The 22,936-nt window shown below is 35.2% G+C and overlaps 1 protein-coding gene across 1 annotated transcript in view; it reads left to right on the top strand.

Annotated features, from left to right (window-relative positions):
- Nucleotides 1-19,728, top strand: part of parvaa (parvin, alpha a) — a 28,563-nt gene extending 8,835 nt beyond the window's left edge. Inside the window, 12 exon segments of the mRNA NM_001002872.2 lie at nucleotides 1,082-1,171; nucleotides 1,292-1,362; nucleotides 1,448-1,550; nucleotides 6,320-6,460; nucleotides 8,499-8,614; nucleotides 11,712-11,770; nucleotides 13,781-13,800; nucleotides 14,382-14,443; nucleotides 14,520-14,588; nucleotides 16,989-17,090; nucleotides 17,461-17,533; nucleotides 18,738-19,728. Of these exon segments, the coding sequence (NP_001002872.1) occupies nucleotides 1,082-1,171; nucleotides 1,292-1,362; nucleotides 1,448-1,550; nucleotides 6,320-6,460; nucleotides 8,499-8,614; nucleotides 11,712-11,770; nucleotides 13,781-13,800; nucleotides 14,382-14,443; nucleotides 14,520-14,588; nucleotides 16,989-17,090; nucleotides 17,461-17,533; nucleotides 18,738-18,814 (983 nt within the window). The 3' untranslated portion in view covers nucleotides 18,815-19,728.
- Nucleotides 19,729-22,936: the final 3,208 nt, after the last annotated feature.

Raw genomic sequence — 22,936 nt, forward strand, 5'->3', positions numbered from 1 at the left:
GCTGTATGAGGTCAAACGCACCTAGTCAATTAATAACTGGAGACTCTTTCTGAGTGGATCATTTAAATCAGTTATTTGACAACTGGAGACTCCCTTTGAGTGCATCATTTAAATCACTGAATTTTTATTTAGAGTCTCCCTCTGAGTCAGACTTCCTCAGAGTGGATCATTTTGACTGATTTTGAATTGTCATTCGGGGCGAAGCAGTGACGCAGTAGGTAGTGCTGTCGCCTCACAGCAAGAAAGTCGCTGGGTCGCTGGTTCGAGCCTCGGCTCAGTGGGCGTTTCTGTGTGGAGTTTTCATGTTGTCCCTGCATTCGCGTGGGTTTCCTCCGGGTGCTCCGATTTCCCTCACAGTCCAAAGACATGCGGTACATGTGAATTGGGTAGGCTAAATTGTCCATTGTGGGTGTGTGTGTGGGTGTGTGTGTGTGTGTGTGTGTGTGTGTGTGTGTGTGTGTGTGTGTGTGTGTGTGTGTGTGTGTGTGTGTGTGTGTGTGTGTGTGTGTTTCCTAGAGATGGGTTGCCGCCGGAAGGGCATCCGCTGCGTAAAAATTTGCTGGATAAGTTGGCAGTTCGTTCCACTGTGGCGAACCCGGATTAATAAAGGGACTAAGCCGATCAGTCATTTGATAACTGGAGACTCCCTCTGAGTGGAATATTTGAATCAGTCATTTGATAATTGGAGACTCTTTCTGTTAGGATCATATGAATCCGTTGTTTAATCACTGCACGGTCACTCTGGGTGGATCACTTGAATCATTAAAATATTTTCTGTAGTCTGGTCTGAGTGGATCTTTTGTATTGATGAATCATTAATTGAAGTAATGAAGTAAAAGTTTTAAAGTAAAAATACAGAATTCCACCGCCACTATACCGTCTTTATTGCTGTAATTTTAAGCAGACACAGAGCAGTCTTAGCTATGTTGGCAATGTAAAGTTTTTGAATTCAGAAGTTTAAAAGAACATAATTTAATTAGAAACAGCAATATCATGAGGAAAAAACACTTCTTTTTTTTTGAGGTCACTGTATTCAGAAATAATTTGTTATCTCTCACCCAATGTGTCCTGTTTCCTGTAGTATCGGAGCTGCAGGAGGAGGGGATGAACGCCATTAATCTCCCCCTGAGTCCCACACCTTTTGAGCTTCATCCTGAGGATATCATGCTAGGTAACAAACCTGTAGCCCATATTCTTCAACTGATGCCCCCTCTGGTTAATAATAATCCCTTACACTTTCCACTTCTCTTTTTTTTTATTTCAATGTCCTGTCTGTCTGTCTCTTTCACAGAAGAAAATGAAGTGCGCACCATGGTGGATCCCAACTCGAAAAGTGACCGCAAACTCCAGGAGCTCATGAAGGTTCGTTCTGAAAGCCAAAAATGTCATCATTTGTTTGTTATTGTCTTGTTTTAAAATAATGAACCTATAATTCTGTATAAATTAGGTGCTCATCGACTGGATCAATGATGTTCTGGTTGGCGAAAGGATCATTGTGAAAGACCTGGCTGAAGATCTCTATGATGGTCAGGTTCTCCAGAAGCTCTTCGGTAAAAAGTCTTTGTCTCTCTGTACTATATAGACGCTTCTGATGGAGAGTTTTTTTTTTACTAGTTAATTGTTTGATTAACTAATTGCCGGTTTTGATTTGATTTTATTGTGTTTGTTTTCTTTTTATTGGAATTATAGAGGTTATTTTACAGGATGGTTGCTTTCCAGTTGTTGTATAATGTCTATTTTATTACATTTGGTCATAGTGTGTATGTTTGGTGGTTATTTTATTGGTTTTATAGTATTTATTTCACTTGACTGCTTCTAATTGATTGTGAAGTGTTTATTTCACCCTATTGGTGCTAATGATTGGTTATATATTGTTTATTTTACTTCTTAACTGCTTCTAATTTGTTGTGTATTGTTTATTTCACCATATTGGTGCTTCAGATTGGTTATATAGTGTTTATTTTACTTCTTGACCACATCTAATTGGTTGTGTAGTGTTTATTTCATGGTATTGGTGCTTCAGATTGGTTATATAGTGTTTATTTTATTTTTTGACTGCTTCTAATTGGTTGTGTAGTGTTTACTTCACCATATTAGTGCTAATGATTGGTTGTATGGAGTTTATTTTATTTCTTGACTGCTTCTAATTGGTTCTGTAGTGTTTATTTTATGGTATTGGTGCTTTTGATTGGTTATAGAGTGTTTATTTTACTTCTTGACTGTTTCTAGTGGGTTGTGTAGTGTTTATTTTATCATATTGGTACTTTAGATTGATTATAAAATGTTTATTTTACTACTTGACGAGTTCTAGTTGCCTGTGTAGGGTTTGTTTCACCATATTGATGCTTCAGGTTGGTTATATAGAGTTTATTTTATTTCTTGACTGCTTCTAATTGATTGTGTAGTGTTTATTTCACCATATTGGTGATTCAGATTGGTTATATAGAGTTTATTTTATTTCTTGACTGCTTCTAATTGGTTGTGTAGCGTTTATTTCACCATATTGGTGATTCAGATTGGTTATATAGAGTTTATTTTGCTTCTTGACCTCCTCTAATTAGTTGTGCAGGTTTTATTTCACCCTATTGGTTTTAATATACGGCTAATTTTACTATATGGCTGTTTCAGGCTGTTTATACATGGAGCTGGGTAATTATTCTGGTCGATTTTCATGCACATTTTGCCATTAGCCGCATTTCCACTATCGGGCCATTGCGAGCCAGGGCTTTAATCGGGCCGGGCCGGGCCAATAGCCCGGGAGGTTGAGAAATGAGGCTGAAATCATGTCGCGTTTCCACTGTCGGGCTAGTAGCTCACAGCGCGTCACGCAAACACCGCCCACAGAACGTCCCCGAATCAAACGTCACACAACCCGCCCACTTCAGCGAGAATCAAGCAGATAAAGCACACCATAGAATCATCACGAAACGAAACCATTAAAATGAAGACAACCGAAACAAACAAACGACACGTTACTGTACAGCAGTACATGAAATGTCTATACGCACAGACCTGTGTATTTCCATTTATTACATTTGTTTACTCGCCGACCGACTGTTGGCATTGTGCATGTATTGCTCTCTCCACTAACGGAGGGACCAAACACAGAGAGCACACACATCCATAATATAAAGCCACAGTAATTCTCCTTTATAACTCGATATGGCATGTATTTTATAACATCCTCGTTTTGATAGAAGTCGTGTTAAGTTTTCAGCACAAGAGATTAAAATATAGCCATATTTGTTGCGCTCGGCAGCTATTCACTAAAGCTCTTCATTTAAAGTTTAATTTATAAATTTAACCACGTCATATAAAAACATAAACAGTTGTTTGAGGATATAGAGCACATTCTGTGTTTGGACTTTCCCCCATAGGTATTCGGTGGGCCGAAAAAGGCCAGCCGCTGGCCCCAAGAAAGCCCCACTTTGGCCCGATTAGGCCCCGGAAGTGACAGTGAAAACCCCACTGGCCTTGGCTCACTCGTTTTAGGCGCGATAGTGGAAACGCGGCTATTAAAGTTCTCCAACAGGTGCTTACAGCGGCATTGTAGTTCACAGACTAAATGAAAATGAAAAATGACACATTACTAATCAAAGTTGATTTAACTGGCTGATAATGAAATTATGATAATCAGTCTGCAGTAGTAAATGCTGCTAAATGAAAACAACAGCTATAACAAGGTTTTTACTTAAAACTCACTTCATAATTTAGTTGTGTTTGAATTAAATCCTTCTGTGAGTTGTTTTTGTCATAGTGTGATTAATTGTCACATTGAATTAATGAAAGCAGTTAACACCATGTCCTAACTACAAAATTACACACCAAACAATTTGTCTGTCTGGAGCAGACATGACACGACAGAAACATTAAAATACAAAATAAAACATGGTAAGATTTATAATCTAATTAATACACGTTAAACCTCTTTAACATTATTAAAAGTACATTCTGAGTGACTGATATTTATTTTGAGTAACAGTTCTAATTTTCATTTTTAAACTATATGTTAGCTATTTAGTTTATTATTTTTATGATCTGAGGTCTATCTATAACTAATACTTTTTCGGTATAAATGTCACAGAAAAAAATGTATTCAAACTTGCATGAATAAAGCATATAGTCAGCACCTGAGGGCTGATCATTTTCATACTAGTTTATGCAGTTGTTCAACAACGACATTTAAGAAATAGAAACTGTTTCTAAAATAGAATTTTCAGGTGTCGCTGTTGTGGATGGTTAGGAGAAAAACTCCTTGTAACGTGGAAAATGAGAACTGTTATAATGCATTGAAGCGTCACGTTACATGTAGTTACACATGTACACTGACTGCATCCGAAATCACCTACTACTCAGTAGGTACTACATTTGAATTTGAGTTTGCTAAACAGCCATTATAAAAATATGCTCTATATATTATGAATGCGAGTGAATGGAACTTAGACCTACCCGCATAAGTTGCATCACTTCACTTCCAGCTTCCATCGGATGCGCACTTCAGATTCTCAGTGGAAGTAGTAGCTCATCCGAACGCTTACTGTTTTTTGAATTCCTTGAATTTGTTCATACTACTTTGCTCACATACTGTTTTTATTATTGTTTTGCGTAATATATGGAAGTATGTGATTTTGGAATCTGCAACAGTGTTAGACTCTCTGTTTCTGGTGTTTGTCTTTGTGGAAATTTGGAGAGTTATCATGCAGGAGCACCCTCTGGCCTTCTAATGAGATTTAAGGCCTGTTAACATGGGGACGCTTTTTCCTTATGTTTTCCGTCAACGTTTATTGCCTCAGGACTAAATAAAGGGCGCCAATGTGATCATGCACACCAAGAAGCAAAACACCAGGCGTAAAACCATAATTTTCGAATAAATGCCTTGTGCTCGTTTTTTTGTTTTGACGCTCCGTATCAAAACCTTCTCCACCAATTAGATTGGCAAAACTGTCAATGCGAGCACACATTGAAAAAGATGCCCAGAGACGATACTGAACGTGGAGCTGCTTATTGCTCTGGTGAACAATAATCAATAACCACGGTGACTGAAGCTCTGCACAAGACTTTTGGCCAGCGGAGAAATTAAAATGGTTGTGCCCAACTGAGTCTGGTTCTCTCAAGGTTTTTTTCTTCACTCCTATCAGGTGAAGTTTTTTTTCCCTCTCCGCTGTCGCCACTGGCTCGCATGGTTCAGGATTGGTAGAGCTACGCATCGATGAATTTGCTCTTCAGTGTTTGAACTCTCAGTAATGATTTTAAATCACACTGAACTGAGCTAAACTGAACTGAACTTAAACACTAAAAACTGAACTACACTGTTCCAGTTACTATGACCATTTATGTGAAGCTGCTTTGACACAATCTACATTGTAAAAGCGCTATACAAATAAAGCTGAATTGAAATTGAATAATCATTTCCTCATCGCTAGAGCTGGAGCTGCTATTTGAACCATCCATGCTTGTTCGAATCGCCAGTAACCTTAACAACAAGCGTGTCAACTTTCTGTCTTTGTCTTCCGTGTTCCAAGCGGGTGTCAGAAGCTTAAAGTTGTGTAGCGCCATCTAACGTCAAGTGACGAGTGATTTTGCATACTCTTCTGCTCGACGCCAGTGAAAATCGCTTGGGTTTGAATCCGGAAAAACATCTCGAAAAATGCTGACGATAAGCTCAAACGAAAAGCTTCCCGGTGTGTACAAGCCTCAACTAGTGATCAAAGAACTGTGCTTGATGTGCATGACTATCACTGCTTTGCCTAATCGCATTTAAAATTTCATTTCGATTTTAACCCGACCTACTTATACAGTGTTTATTTCAATCAATGGCTACTTCTGATTGATTATACTTTGTTTATTTGAGTACATGACCACTTCATTCATTTAGTACATTTAAAGGGATAGTTCACCCAAAAATTTGGTCATCATTTACTCTCCCTTTACTTGGTTTAACCTGTTTGACTTACTTTATTCTGTTGAAGACTAAAGAAGATGTACTGAAGAAAGCTGAAAAGCTGTAACCATTGAGTCACAAGTTTTTAACCTTCTTCAAAATATCTTCTTTAGTCTTCAACAGAATAAAGAAACACGCGAGTGAACCATTACTTTTATTTCAAATGTACGGCTGCTTCTAGTTGATTATGTAGTGCTTATTTTAGAAAGCGAGACTAGACTTTAAATTAATAATGTAGTATTTATTTTACTCAGTTAACATTTTCTAACTGTTCTACAGAGATGTGTATTTGACTGAAAAGCAGAGAAAGTTTTTCCTCGACTCCTCTTTCTTCCCCTCATGTCGATTCTGATTTAGACTTGTGCTTCCATTCTGTAGAAAAGCTCGAAGGTGAGAAGCTGAATGTGGCAGAGGTGACCCAATCTGAGATCGCCCAGAAGCAGAAGCTGCAGACGGTTCTGGAGAGGATCAATGACGCCCTGAAGGTCTCTACCAGGAGCATCAAGTGGAACGTCGACTGTAGGTCTTCAGCACGACTCTTTTAAATGATCCTAAAATAGACAAATCCAAGGTTATGTGCTGTAAAATTTGGAATTATTTTGATTAGACATAACGGAACACTCCACCATTTTTTGGAAATAGGCTCTTTCCTTCAGAGTTAACCAGATTTTTGAATGCATTCAGTGTGTCTAGCAAGAGCACTTTTAGCTTAGCATAAATCATTGAATCAGATTACACCATTAGCATTACACTCAAAAATGACAGAAGAGTTTTGATAGTTTTTCTATTATGTAGTTGATTCCGTTTTTCCTTGTTATTTCACCCTAGCAGCCACCTCGCCACGCTTTAGCAACCACTCAGAACACCCTAGCAACCACTTCGCAACGCCTTAGCAACCATTCAGAACACCTAGCAACCACCTCCCAACGCTTTAGCAATCACTCAGAACACCCTAGTAACCACCTCGCAACGCCTTAGCAACAACTCAGAACACCCTAGCAACCGCCTAGCAACACGCTAGCAACACTTTCGCAACCACCTAGCAATGCCTTTGTAACCACTCAGAACAATCTAGCAACCGCCTAGCAACCATTTAGAACACCCTAGCAACACCTTAGCAACGGCCTAGCAACACCTTAGCAACTACCTAACAATGCCTTAGCAATTGCCTAGCAACTACTCAGAACACCCTAACAACCACCTAGCAATGCCTTAATAACCACTCAGAACATAGAATTTACCTACCAACACTTTAGCAACCACGCAAAACACCCTAGCAACCACCTAGCAACACTTTAGCAACAACATAGAACACCTTAGCGACCTAGCCACAATCTAACAACCACCAGCAACACCATAGCAACGACATAGAACACCTTAGCAACTGCCTAGCAACCATTCAGAACACCCAAGCACCCGCCTAGCAACACATTAGCAATGCCTAAGCAGCAACTCAGTACACCCTTGTAACTGCCTAGCTACACCCTAACAACCTCTAGCAATGCCTTAGCAACTACCTAGCAACACTTTAGCAACCACTCAGAACAGCCTAGAAACTGCTTAGCAACCATTCAGAACACTCTAGCAACCGCCTCGCTACACTCTAACAACCACTAGCAATGCCTTAGCAACCTCCTAGCAACACTTTAGCAACCACTTAGAACAACCTAGCAACCATCCAGATTACCCCAGCAACCACTGCCTAGCAAGAAACAAGCTAACCCAAACTAGAAACATGTTAACCTAATTTTTTTTTCAATTATTTCCACTTTGAAACTACTTCAAACTTTCAGAGGCTTTCTCAAGACACCATAAAGTTTGTCTATGAACTTTACTAGCTTTCATATGAATTTGAATGAGTCTTTTTGTTTTGTTTTGTGTGTTGTTTTTTCGTCTGTGCGCTGTTCTATTGATGTCTGTAAATCCAGATTTCTACTTTTTTTTTTTTTTTTGCATGTATGGCTGCTTCTGATATGTAATATCCATAACCAAAATGAGATTATAGAGATAATTGTACTTCAGTCTTGGTACAAGCTTTAAATAGGAAAACGCAATAGTTAAACTCTAATCTTTAACTCAAAGGGATTTGTAAAATGAGCCTACTACTACCCCCACCACCACCCCCCCCCCCTCCAAAAAGAGGAGTGTTACTTTAAAGTGTCTACTTAGACATGCTGTGCTGCCCAAAAACAGCTTTGCAACAAAGTAACGTCTGTTTAAAGCACTATTGATGTGTGTTCCTTGTAGCTTTGAGCTTCAAAGGCTTGGAAAACACTTAAGGTGATGTAACAGTGTCTTTTAGAGGATTTCCGTCCCTCTTCTTATGTGGAAGAGACGCTAAAGAGATTGCAGGTTGTTTTATGAGGCAGAAAGATTTATGCACCATTGATTTTCGTATTAAATGGAAGCGGAAATCAATCCTTAAGTAACAATTCGCCGAGCTGAGGCGACATCTCTGCTTGTTTTGTGCCAATACTGGTTTTAATTCATTCAAGTGAAGCCAGGGAATGTTAACTCTTTGAAGTAATCTATTTTGTTTTCTTGAAATGTTCTCTAGCCGTTCACGCTAAGAGCATAGTGGCCATCCTTCACCTGCTGGTGGCACTCTCACAGCACTTCAGAGCTCCAATAAGACTGCCTGACCATGTGTCTATTCAGGTGGTTGTGGTTCAGGTATGTAGTTTTAGACTGGGATTTTCACTAACTGTTCCTAAATCTTTGCCATTATAGTGGTAGATGTGGAGATATGACTTTAAATATGTTGTTTCTTTCTATACTGAATTAAATACAAATATTTATAGTCTTTGGTTTCTATTGTCAAGGAAAAATCAAAAAGGTTCTTTCAGATTTGGAACTCTTAATAGAATGTTTTATAGAATTAATATTCTTAGAATTCAAATATAAACATTATAGAATGTTCTTACAAATCTTACAGAACCTTCTGGAGAATTTATAGAATGTTATTAAAGAATGTAAACATTATTTCTAGATTTATATTTTCTAGATTTTTTCATATATTTTTAATTTATAGAATTTTCTTATATAATATAAATGTACTTTTAAAATCTCAAATTTATGCATTTTCAAAGAATGTCCTTAAAACATGTGAACATTAAGTATTTTTTACCTAAAGACTGTTTTGCAGAAACTATAATTTAATAGACTTTAATTGTAAACATTGTAGGAACATCTGACAGAATTGATACTCTAATAGAATGTCCCTATAGAATGTGTTGGAGAATTGAAACATTCTTCAGATCTGTTTTTATGGAATGTAAACATTAAATAGTTTTTATAGAATGTTCTTTTAGAATGTAAACATCTTTTATAATTATTTTAGAATGTTATTGTTACTCCCCCACAGTCCGAAGACATGCGATATAGGTGAATTGAATAAGCTGAATAGGCCGTAGTGTATGTGAGTGAATGCTAGAGTGTATGGGTGTTTCTCAGTGTTGAATTGCAGCTGGAAGGGCATCCATTGGGAAAAACCTATGCTGGATAAGTTGGTGGCTCAATTCACTGTGGTGACCCCTGATTAATAATAATAATTTGGGACTAAGCCAAAAAGAAAATGAATGTATGAATGTTATTGTTACAATGTTCTCACAGGATATTCTAGAATAGCGATTCTCAAACTTTTTTTTCATCAAGTACCACTTCTGAAAAAAATATTCTCTCCTGAAAAAAAAATTCTCTCCAAGTACCACCAAAATGAGCAGTATTGAAATACAGTAGCGTAGTAGACCAAATTAAGCAACTACAGCTCTGCACAGTTCAAAAACGTGGCAGATTAATTACTATTATTAAGAATATTTATTATTGTCAGCCACTTTAAACATTATAAATAGTCTGAATGTTAAGACTGTACTGTGCTTATATGTAAACAAAAAAAAAAAAACTAAAAACGTCAACATTTAAATTAAAATGTGCTTTTAAAAGTTAAAAATGGTAGGTTACTGTTATTACAAGGTAAAAATACAACTGCTGTACTTAAATGTAAAGAATTAACATATAGTAGCCTGTTCATCAACACTTAGAAATGTTGCCTGGACCTCATAATTATAGGCTGTATGTCATCATATTCATATACAAATCATTTTTCAATAAATTTTGTAATATGTAGCATGTACATATGACATAATTGATTCCTCCACGTACCACTAGAAGGAAGCCCGCATACCACTAGTGTAAGAATGTTCTATTTAATTCTTATAGAATGTTCTTAACAAATGTAAACATATTTTCATCTCATTTTCTTGTAAAACCTAAACATTCTTTAAAAATCTCAAATAAAATGTAACAAAACATTGTATAATTTTTACACACTTTTTAAAAAAAAAAATTTAATGTTCTTAAAATACTCTGTAGGACATAATTTATTTGGGTTTTTAATAGTAAACATTGTAGAAAACTCTGACATATTATTTTAGGATTGATACTCTAATAGAATGTTTCTGTAGAATGTTTTATAGAATTGAAACATTCTTCAAAACAGTTTTTATAGAATGTAAACATTAAATAGTTTTTAAAGAATGTTCTTTTAGAATGTAAACATCCTTTTATAATTAATTTAGGATGTTGTTGCTACTCCCCCACAGTCCAAATACATGCTTATTCAATTCAACTATATGGCAATTTTTTTTAGAACATTCTTACAGAATTGAAGCTCTTTTACAATGTTCTTAAATAATATTCAAGAATGTTCTTACAGAATTTCAAAACTTCTTGAATTCTCAGAGAAGGTTGTTAGACTATTTCTCTTTTAATTTTCTTATTAAATGTTACCATTTTTATAAAATCATTTTATAAACATTTATAACTAAACAGCTAATCAACACTTAAACCAATACATTTTGATAAAATGTAAACATTGTACAATTTTTACAGAGGTTTCTTATAGAATTGATGTTTTCTTAAAACGTACAAGGGTGTCCAAACTCGGCCCTGGAGGGCCGGTGTCCAGGAGAGTTTATCTCCAACTCGCTTCAACACACCTGCCAGAAACGTTCTAGTATATCTAGTAAGAGCTTGTTTAGCTGGTTCAGGTGTGTTTGATTAGGGTTGGAGTTAAACTTTCCAGGACATCGGCCCTCCAGGATCGAGTTTGGTCACCCCTGCTGTAGGACTTCATCATTTTAATAGAATGTAAATGTTGAATAATCAGAAATGTTCTTTGAGAATTGATGCCCATAATCGAATGTTCCTATAGAATGTTTTATAGAATTGACACATTTTTCAAAAATATTTAGAATTCCAAATTTCTTATAGATATTCTAGAATGTTAGCATCCTTTTATAATTACTTAAAATTCTTATAAACATTTCTTACAGAATATTCTAAAGGTTCCTTAAAGTTCTTAAGGAATATTAGCATTATTTCTAATAAAACTTTTTTATTAAATGTAAATATTCTTATAAAATCTCTTATACAAATTTAAATGTTACTTTCCTAAAGAAAGTTCTGTTGAATTTCATCATTCCAACTCAATGTAAGAATTGTAGAATTACCATTTAAATGAATAAATCTTATAAACATTTGAGTTTATTATAAAAAATCATTCTTGTGTATCGTTAAACTTTAATCACTGATAATAACTTGTAAAGTAATGGAAATTTATTGAAAAATAAAAAGCTTGAGAATTCTGTTATCACTGTCTTCATCTTATGTTTCATGTTGTGCTGTTTTCTCATCACAGATATTTTCATAGGCGAACACTTCAAATTTCTATAAATTTCTGACATGTGCTTTCTTATTTGTTTTATCTTAGAAACGTGAGGGAATTCTTCAGTCCCGTCAAGTTATGGAGGAGATCACAGGCAACACAGAGTACGTAACTGCAATCTCTGTAAACAACAACAATGCTGGGTTCCACACAATCGATTTGTCCTGGGACAACATGAAGGAATTAATAAAGGAAATAGTTAAACTTGTTAGTTTTTACGAGTGGATCGAACATAAAACAATTAAGTTCTCCCAAAAAAAAAAATCCCAACAATTGTTTAAATAAGTAGTTTGAACAAACAGCAAACGTCATTTTACTAAGTGTCAATATCAGCCTTTAATAATCTTCCACCCCTTTTATGAAGACTCCTTTCATATGTTTCCATCATTCTGCGGTGGATCACTGATTACAAGATGGTGTTTGGATTAGCTTTGCCGCTGTTTTGTTTCTCACACACACACACACACACACACACACACACACATATGTGCACAGCTGACTACAGAGTCGTCCAGCAGGCACCTGGCAGCTGGGGAGATAAGTGTGTGTTTTTGCACGTGTGTGTGTTTGTGGACTTCCCGAGGCTGTTATCACACACAGTATAGCGGCTGCCCAGGCTGAGGGCTGGCAGGAGTGATTAGAGAGTGAGGAGGAGGGGGGGCCTCATGGGGAGAAAGCACTGTCCAGGGCTGTCCCAGACTTGCCCGATCAATTTGATCACCCTTCCACATGCTCAAATGACAGCCGCCTTTCGCACCTGGATTTCAGCAAGCGTAGCATTAGCAGAAATTCAATACCTCCCATTGTTTTATAATAGATGAATGAGAAGTAGGAATTCACAGTATTCCGATTATGTTAACAATTGTAGCTTATTTTGGACAATGTAGATACCGATGTTTGATTGTGAACTGTTATGTGTGTGTTTTACATAACAAACACTTGTAGATTTGTAATTGATATGTGATGCTAAAAGTAAGGCATATTGGCACAATATTCCATATTGGTTGATGCTGATTTTTCCGTTTAATTCTTTATCAGAAGATTTATTGGACACGATTATGCTTTTTTTTTGCATTGTGGATATGCACATAAAAATCAGTTGGTTGAAATGCCAAGATACACATTTATTTTGAAAATGCACAAAAATGAAACACATTTACCAAACAAACTCCAGTATGTACATTAAAAGTGTCATGTAATTTTGTTGTGATGGTAAAAATGTCGGTGAGTGGACAAACCAGCAGGCTGACTGCATTGTAAAACATCTCAAATGTTTATTTTGGTTATTCTAAAACACCTTAACCACTTTAGTATTAGTGTTTCTTTATTATTAATTACGTATTCACTGTGTGTCATATTGTTTTCTGAGGCGTTTATTAAATGAAGAAAAAATTCACGCAGCTTCTCCTACCCAAGCAAATTTCTTTTTTACTGTTGATATTTGGCCCTGGTTAATCAATCGATTTTGTTCTCTTTGACTCATTTGATGGAAACGCTGCTTTATTTGCTCGTCTTTTATGCAATATTCTAGTTTTGCACATACATCTAATTTGAATCCTTGGATGGAAACTTGGCTACTGTGCATCCATAATTAAATGTATAACTTGAAATGATTAACCCTTATTAAAATTTTTACAAATACGGATAAACTAATCAATTTCTGTTGATCAGTTTTTAATAATATTCTGAAATTAAGCATAAAAATTTACATTTACAAGTACATTTTTCACATTTCCAAAAACTTATATCAATATGTTTAATTAAAATAAAACGTGTGTGTGTGTGTGTGTGTGTGTGTTTATTGTTTATTTTATTTTTTGCTATATATTCTAAGTAATGTATTTTGATTATATATTATTATTATTGATTATATTATTATATAATATTATTTATTTAAATTTAATTATTATGGGGCTTTTTAAAGGTTACCTAAATAATAAATGACTGCCATTTAAATGTGAAATATTTAAATTTATTGTTCATTATAAATCGTTACCAGTTAATTGTAAAATCTCTGATATGGGCAGAATAATCTTGTATATACATTTTTGTTTTCTAACAGTGTACTTGTGTTTTTTTATCATATTTTAATAAATGTATTTTTATGTTTATAGGGCATTATCTGGAAGGCATGGTAAGTATACAGAAAATTTCTATCATTTACATACTACATTCTCAGAAATAAAGGTACAGGAGCTGTTACTGGGGTGGTACCTTTCCAAAAGGTACAAATTTGTACCTTAAAGGTCTATATTAATACCTTAAGGGTACATATTAGTACCTAAAAAGTACAAAAGTGTTCCTCTTAAAATTTTTAGGTACTAATATACACTTTTGAGGTACCAATATGGACCCTTTAAGTACAAATATGTACGTCTTGAAAAGATGCCACCCCAGTGACAGCTTGCGTACCTTTATTTTTGAGAGTGTACACACAATGAAATTGATTATTTTCATCAAGGATGCATTAAAATTGATCATTTTGTGTGTGTTAGTGTGTCATTTTAAATGTCTATTTTAAATTAAAAATATGTATTACATTAATTTTCCAAATATTAAACTTCAACTTTGCTGTTATAGGGAACTGTTTTATTTTCGAAATATACTATAATAGAAGTGTTTTTACTGTGTTTTTGATCAAATACACTTAACCTAGTACACGGTCTCTTTGAAACATTTAGTTGTTGTCTTATACATGCACATATTCTCTTTCAGAGCGTGATGCTTTTGATACATTGTTTGATCATGCTCCCGACAAGCTGAGTGTGGTGAAGAAGGTATGAAAGAGCACAAATATTAGCTGAATTGACATCCTAAGGCATTCCTGACCACACATGCATCTGCTTTCCACAGACTCTAATTACCTTCGTCAACAAACACCTGAATAAACTCAACTTGGAGGTCGCTGAACTGGATACACAGGTAAATGGATCAACGCGTTTTGTAATTAATATGAATTGAGGATCAAGCTATGGAATATCAAGTATTAGAGTCATTATTATAAATGTTAGCAGCTCAATGTAAGACCGTCTGTTCAGTAAATCAAGTGCAATTGTAATTCTGTCATCATTTATTGCCTTTTCATGTCGTTCCAAACACGTTTAACTGTGCCAGACACTCATTTACATGGTATTACAGTGGTGAACTAAAGCTTTAATTATCAAAATGGACAGTCATCAAACATATAGAGAAATCTTTAATAACTTTACCAATGTTTGTGAAGGCTTTTGAGAAAATAGTTTGGTGTAATGTCAGTGAAAAAATTTTAACTCCGCAGTCACTACTTAATTTTTTTCTTGTCTATGAAATCACATAGAAGGTAAATCGCATCTTAATGAACTACTTCAAGACATGGGCTATTTCTAATTGCAGCAAACTGTTTGGAATCATAAAAGTGTCGAAAAAGATGTCCAAAATCTTTACACGCATTGACCCAGAGCCCTATTAAATGCATGTCTCTGATGAGAAGATGACGAATGATTACTGTATGTTGTCTGCAGTTTCCTTAAACACCCTGCAGGCACTTGATGTCAACATGTCATATTGACGTTGTACCCCAATGTCGTGGGAACGTTGTATTTTGATTGGAAATGAAAATTGAATTGATGTCAAAACCCAATGTCAGGCCTACGACGTCAACGTCCAACCTAAAATCCACTAAATATCAAGTCTAATGATGTTACAGCTTGACGCTGGATTTTGGTTTCCATACCTGATGAATAAATGTCAGTATTTGATGTAAATAAGATGTGGGCTTGATGTTGGATTTTGGTCACTTTCCAACACAACCTCAAATTAACCAAATATCAACGTCATTTGATGTCTTTATTGGACATCAAAATAACGCTGTACTTAGACGCTGGTTAGACATTGAATTTTGGTCACCTGATGTCATTTCCTAAATCTAACCTAATATTAACGTTAATGATGTTGTGTGCCTGCTGGGCAATCAAATGCACTACAAAATGTGATGTTTACACACTTCCACAAATTACAGCGTAATACTCACTACTCTAGAGTATTTTGGAAAGGTCTACTTTTTACTCATACATTAAGTAATATTTACAACAGATACTTTTACTCTACTTGCACTACAATTTTAGTCAAATATTAGTACTTTAACTTAAGAATGATTTATTCAGTACTCTGTCCACCACTTTTTTTAGACATTAAAACGCACGTTAATATTAGCAAAACAACCTTTTATAGTTCATAAAAAAACAGTTGCTGTCTGCGAAAACGCTGAAAGAAAACAACCTTTTTTTTTTAAGATTTATTTTTAGTGGATTTTGTTTTGCCGTGCGCGTGTGTGTGTGTTTTCAGAAAGCAAAGTTGTTGAGCGATATCTGCAAATGTCTGCAAGCAGGGACTCGAACACCGGACACAGCTTGCGCATATAAATTCACACGTAAATAGACATGTGAACATTTTGAGTTTAATTCATTCACACGTTAAATTCACTTCCCAATAGATGGGAATTTGCATCATGGGCAAGGCTTCTGTCTCTCCAGGGACTCTAGTTTTATTGCTAATGGCTAACATGGATTGTATTGAGAAAGAAGCTGTGCTTTAGGAAGGCTGAAAACAGTGTATTTTAGTTTGGCGCCATGTCTGAGTCCTCTAGATCCTTTCAGAGGTTCACACAACTCTGAGTTCATCAACTCCTCCAGAAACTATACCTGGTTAAGGCTATACCTTATTCATGATTTATTCATTATCAACCCCCATACTATAGCAAGCTCCTGATTAGTTAATGTGGCGGGCATCTCCGATAAAGTTCAGACTTTCCAAGTCAAGCGATTCGGGCATTAAGTGCGTCAACCGCGCAAAATGATCAATTTGAGTCATGTAATTTGTGTCATTTGCACGAATAGCGCCACAGAATGTTTTTTCGCATCTTTGTAACTTGAGTCTTTGACTTAACATGTAAACCACTCATGCTTAATGCTTCATCTTGTCTGGTGTGAACTCACCATTATGACATGTCAACACATCGTTATTGGTGCAGACAAAAAAAAATAATAATTAGATTTTTTTTACCTTTCAGTCACAATTAAAATACAATTACAAACACAATTTGTTTTCAATAATTTCCCGAACCCACAAAATAATTTTGTGTCACATGATTCTTTAAAGGTCTATCTAATTTAGATTCTGATATGATTCTTTAATGAATGGAGCATTCCAAAGAACAGCTTTTCACAGAGTTTGAAATCTGTAGTTACTTTAAAAATATCTGCTTTAACCAATTGCATGCATCCTTTCTCTGTTTTATGTAAATACGTACAGGACTTTGTTGTTCTGACCGATGTGGGTTTGTAGTTTGCAGACGGTGTGTATCTGGTTCTGCTGATGGGACTTCTGGAAGGATACTTCGTCCCCCTCTACAACTTCTTCCTGACACCTGAGAATTTTGACCAAAAGGTATAATATAGCAGTTCATCTGTGGTTAGCGTGCTTCATAGTAGAAGCCATCGTGATGTGCTGTGTTGAGTGTCACTGAGGGGGTGGTGCTGACACTCAGCCCAGAGTACAGGCTGCTCACCTGGGTCACATCCAGCAGGCCCGTCCCATGCCAACTGGGCATGTCGCACCAGGATGCATCTGTAATCTGCCTCTGCACAGGAAACGGATAAGTGGAGTGATGTGTAGCTGTGTTATAATATCCAGTCCTTGTGTGTGGATTTCAGAGATAACTGCTTTAGGTCCATCTAATGTTCAGTTTGGGGGAAATCCCTTTTTTAATGTCCACCCCACTTTCTCACAAATATGATTGCTTCTTTTTTACCTGCAGGTTCATAATGTGTCTTTCTCCTTTGAGCTGATGCAGGACGGTGGAATGGAGAGGCCTAAACCCAGGCCTGAGGGTAATTATGGCTTTGTTTTCTGCAAGTCCGTTGCATCATTGTAATTGTGGGGTTTTAAAAAGATTAGTGTTGTCAGAACTGTACTGGGCTGCTTATATTTTACGTCTATCAAATGCTGCTTTTTAACATGAAAGTACAGTTCTTAAATGCTTTAAATATGAAAGATCATTTAAAATATATGTATATAAAGTTGAGGGCAAAATTATTTGCCCTCCTGTGAAATATTTATTCTTTTTCAAATAGTGATATTAAGGAAATTTTCGCAGTATTTCCGATAATATTTTTTCTTCTGGAGAAAGTTATATTTGTTTTATTTCTGCTAGAATAAAATGATAGAACAACAGAAGCAGTTACTAATTCACTAACGTCACTTTAGAGCTAGTTTCTTTCTGCCAACACAGCACACATTCCTGATATTAGAGTCCCATCTCACACTCAACACACTACAAATATTATAGTATAAATACCGCACTACATCATACAAAAGACAGAGATCGATTTAAAATACCACTTACCAGTGTAATAATGATTTGATCAGCTGTTTTAATCTTCTAGGGGCTTTTTGTGCAGTTTCTGTTGCTATCTTATCGATAGACAACGTCAACCGTCTTTGGTCTGCTCAGTATGACAGGCTAATGGCTGCCGACGTGTTGTCTCTCAGAAATGATAAATATTTCAAATAGGCACTGTCCTTTTAAATAAACTGCATAGTTGCAATCCAAACAACAACATTCTTGACTAAAAAAAACCTCAAAAGTACATTGTCCAACAGCAGCAATATTTTTCAAACTGTAGAGTGCTTGTCGCTGTATGTGGGCGGAGTAATACACAAGGGTGAAGGGTGTCCTTTATAGAGAAGATTCATTAAATCCATTATAGATTCTGCCAAATGCATAAATGTGAATTAATTGTAAACAGATGTACAGCTTAGTATATGTTGTTATTATTATTATTATTATTATTTCAAGTGTTCAAAAACTAGTCTTTATAAAGTGTGTACATTTGGGTGTCCTTGAAGAGTTATTACATTATCACTCATTGCATAAAACCATTTTAAGCTTCAAATCCACTAAATCATCAGAACTAGAGAATCTGTGCACTATCTGTGTATGTTATCTGCTCAAGTGCCCTAAAACGAGGCAACTGTAACTACTAAAAAGGCTTTTGTTCTTGAGTAATTTAAATCTTTTCTGTTTCATTCCAGATATTGTGAATTGTAACCTAAAATCGACGCTGCGAGTTATTTACAACCTTTTCACCAGGTACAGAAACGTGGAATGAGCCAGAACGGGAAGCCTCTATTGGGAACGCTGTTTTCAGACTGATGGACAAAATATGCTGTTAATTATACCCCTATACGTACGACTAATAATGGTTTGAGTATTTTCTTTCCTCTTGTCATCTAGATAATATAAAACCACTCATAAAAAAAATGTCTTTTGATGATAGCATTCCATTCCTAAGATGATGCATGGAAAGCCTTGCATAACTCCGGCTTTTATTTGTGGAAATGCAATTAGCTGCTTAATGGTTTGAAATGGATTAATCCTAAAGTGCCTTTGCAGATGTATGAAAGAAATAACCCAGCTTTACAGATACTATCTTATATATTTAATCGCAGTATTAACTCTTTTTATTTTTTACCCTCACCTTGCATGCGCTTTATGTACTGTAAGGTTGCTTTATTTTAAGCAGATGTATGTACTGTATGACCAAATTATCTTAAAGGAACAGTTCACCCAAACAATAATAGCTCTGTATAGGAGATGCCCAATGTAGGGGCCCATGGGCCAAAGTTGTCCCATTGTAACCTTTAATTTGGCCCAACATCCCAACTGAGAGGAGAGTGGGAATGATGGAGAGGGTTGAGGCGAATTCCTTTACCACAGAGAGATCGTCATTTCTAATTTAACATGTTTTTGTTTGTATGAGGTCCCTTTCATTGCTGCTTGCAGCTTTAATTTGTTAGTTTTATTGCTGAGCTACAAAAAAAGCAAACTGAAAATAAAAGTTTCAATTAAATGTTGTAAATGAATCTGATTTATTAAAATATAAATAGATAGAAGACTATGCAGAAGACACCCGGGAGCAAATCAAGGTAAAACTAGTGTAATTTTTTTTATGAATGACATTGTTTTGTTGTTACTATATTAAGTAAAATGTTACTATAATACATAAAATGTAAAAAAAAAAAATACTATGTGTTAGTTAATATAAAGCAATTTTTTGAGTCGTTTAAAAAAATTATTAAATAATTTAGGAAATTACCCATGGCATCTATATTTACTCTCAGCTCCGTAGCCTTAATCAAGGTTGGTTTTTGACATTTCTTAAAAAAAAGTTTGGGCACCCCTGCTTTATATTTTACTCACAAAGGACTTTCTTCTGTCAGACGAATGCATTTGAAGAAGTTTTAAATTTAATCCTGGGTCTTTCATGCTGTATAATAGTGATTAATAGGTGCTTTTTTTCTGAAGCTTCCATAAATCCATCATAAAAATTACCCATATGACGATAGATGCATGTGTTATAAAGCAGATTGATGTGTTTTTGTAACACAAATATTCATATATACGTATATAAACTCAAATCATGCTACTGTCGAATGTGTTCTTTGACTCGACATATGATGTCGTTTATAGCGGAAGCTCTACTGAGAGTAGTCGAACGAGAACAATATTATACTGTAACACTAAGCCAATTTGTTTTTGAGGTAAACGAACTGGGGTGCTTTACCGAAAACCATCGTTAGCTAAATAAGGTTGCAAGTTCCGTCGTTACAAAGATAGTTTGTTGAATTGCCATTTCTCAAGTCTGTCGTTCCAACAAATATTCGCAAACTGCATCGCAAACTTGTAAGCTCAGGAGCTGTAGTTAGACTCATAGTTCATGGTTGTGTTCTATTCCCAATTATCCTCCCTATGCCCTTTTCATTTAGAATGTTTCAACATTTGAACTTGGAATTAAAAAACAAACTAAGTCATCACTCAGGTGTAATTTGCTTTTAAAGTATTTTTACTGTTCAGATCTTCATGTTGACAATTGCGTTGCACTTTGAAAACATTTATGCCATTTTGAACACAGCCATGGCTCATGGCGAAAGGTATAGGGGATTTATTATTTAAAAGCAGAATTTATGTTATGTCTCCAAAGCTTGTGAAAACAAAAATATAGGCCTAGCATACATTATTGGTTTTAATTTATAGTAGGTTATTAATTGAGGATCTGTGTAAATGTATCTGTACTGTATATGACATGGGCCTGTTGGTTAGAACATTTCTGCAGTGGTCAATTGTAAAAGTAGACTTTAAAATAAATAAATAAATAAACAATATCTTACTTAATAATAATGATATTAAGTAGGATTTAATTTTTTTAATAACTTTGCCTGCTGTAAATTAGGCCTACAACTTTTAACGATTTATATGATCTATATATGAGATTAGAATACTAGGTAACTAAGGGATTTTATATGGAACATTCTCTATAATATTTGTAAAGGAAGCATATATAGGTCCGATATGTGTTGTTTATATATTTCAGTTAATATGAAAAAGTGCATGTTTTTTTTTTTTAAATATTCAATTTTTTTTTTTTTTTAATGTGTGATCGTTTAAACAATGTCATCACACGGCAGTTCGTAACTTTTTGATTTAGTGCCGATTTTAATTCATATGAATTCGTACGATCTCATTTGAACAATTTAGTGTGATTTGCTTATTCCCTAATGATGGTTGGGTTTAGGGGTGGGGTAGGGTGCCATGCCTCCTTTTTAAAATTGTACATTTGACTAAATTAGCCACTAAACTGCCAAAATGTAAAACAGTGATGTTTTTCTCGTGAGATCAAGCTGTCATATATATTGATGTGCAAGTTCGCCAGCCACTGGAAGTCATTGATTTGAGTTTATAATTTAAGAATTCTAAATATTTTTGTTACAAAAAAGCATTAATACTCCTTATAAGACATGTGTAAACCAGCTAGTAGAGTATGGGTTAGTTTTATGACAGATTTATGCGCAGATTTTGGAATGTTTTAAAAAATAGCCACTATATATATATACACAACACCATTAAAGGATAACATTTAAAACTAATGTGACTGTGTTCGTCTTAGAGAAGAAAGGCTCATACACTAAGGATTGCTTGAGGGCGAGTAAATTATGGGCTAGTTTTATTGTTTTTGGGTGAATTATTTCTTTTTTTTTTTGTCATGTTTTGTCTTTTTAAAAAATTTTTTTTTATAAATGTCCACTTTGATAGTCTGTACGCTTAAGCCAAAAATATTTGGCTCAATTTGTTATTTAAAAACAAAAAGATTCCATACTAATTAACTTATTTTCTTATGTCTTAAAACATGGTGTCTTGGATCAGTATTGGGAAACATTTGTATGTATAGTAAACCCCACACACAATTGAATTGGCAGTCGCACAGCTTTTATATTTTATGTTTATACCACATTTCGTGGACTTCGTTCTAGTGGTGTGATTTTGTAAATCTAAATTTTCATGTTTTATCTACATCTGAATAAATGTTACAAAATCTACATTAAACGTGGATGAATCATGTAGTGCATTGTGATTGTCCGATTTCTATCTTTCCATTCCATTTCCTCCCTCTCTGCCAAGTGCTGTACTTTACGCAGTCTTGTCACTGATAGACTCGGTTCACTTCACTCACTGGAGCAGATGCTTACGCCATTCAGAAATACCGCAGGGATGACCAGCAGACATGGGTCCTCTTTGTCCTTATTTAAGTGGAAGGCTGTTTGGGGGTAATTTACTTCTATTCAAAAAACCGTCCGCATCCACATGAGGAGCCGATGCTTGAAAAATCACTTTAACATTCTTATTGGATTCTTTTGAAATGGCTGCAGATCAAATTGATGCTCTAATTTGAACTCTCTAACAGTTGGGCAGACTTGTTTTTTATTTTTATTTTTTTTATAACTGCTGATAAATATGACAAAAACAAACATCCTAATATGGAACATCTGTCTCATGGCAAAGGCTTTTGCTTTACACAATACCGGGTTAGATTTTTCAAAGCTCTTGAATAGAAATGGATTCATTCCTACTGTCGGAATGGCTGATTTTCTCAGAAAATTACTTTCCTACCTGAAGTGTTGAGATTCTTGTGTCTGGTTTGCTATAGAAAAAAAAAGATTTTGTATTACCTTTAAGAAAATCTTAGTCATGATTGACTCAATCCTTCACTTATAATTATATAGAGTTTCTATGCATTTGCCAAGATGTTTCGGGCAGTTTATAAAAGTCGCTGCATTTAGCCATTATAAGTAACACTAGTGGTCATTGAGTGAACTGCAGCCAGCATTTCTTGCGCTCACAATGTGATTTCAATTTTTTTTTTTCTTCACCTATTGGAAATAGGAAGATAAAAATG

This window comes from Danio rerio, chromosome 25 (genome assembly GCF_052040795.2).
Source record: "Danio rerio strain M-AB ecotype USA chromosome 25, GRCz13ab, whole genome shotgun sequence".
In the NCBI taxonomy this organism is placed as follows: Eukaryota; Metazoa; Chordata; class Actinopteri; order Cypriniformes; family Danionidae; genus Danio; species Danio rerio.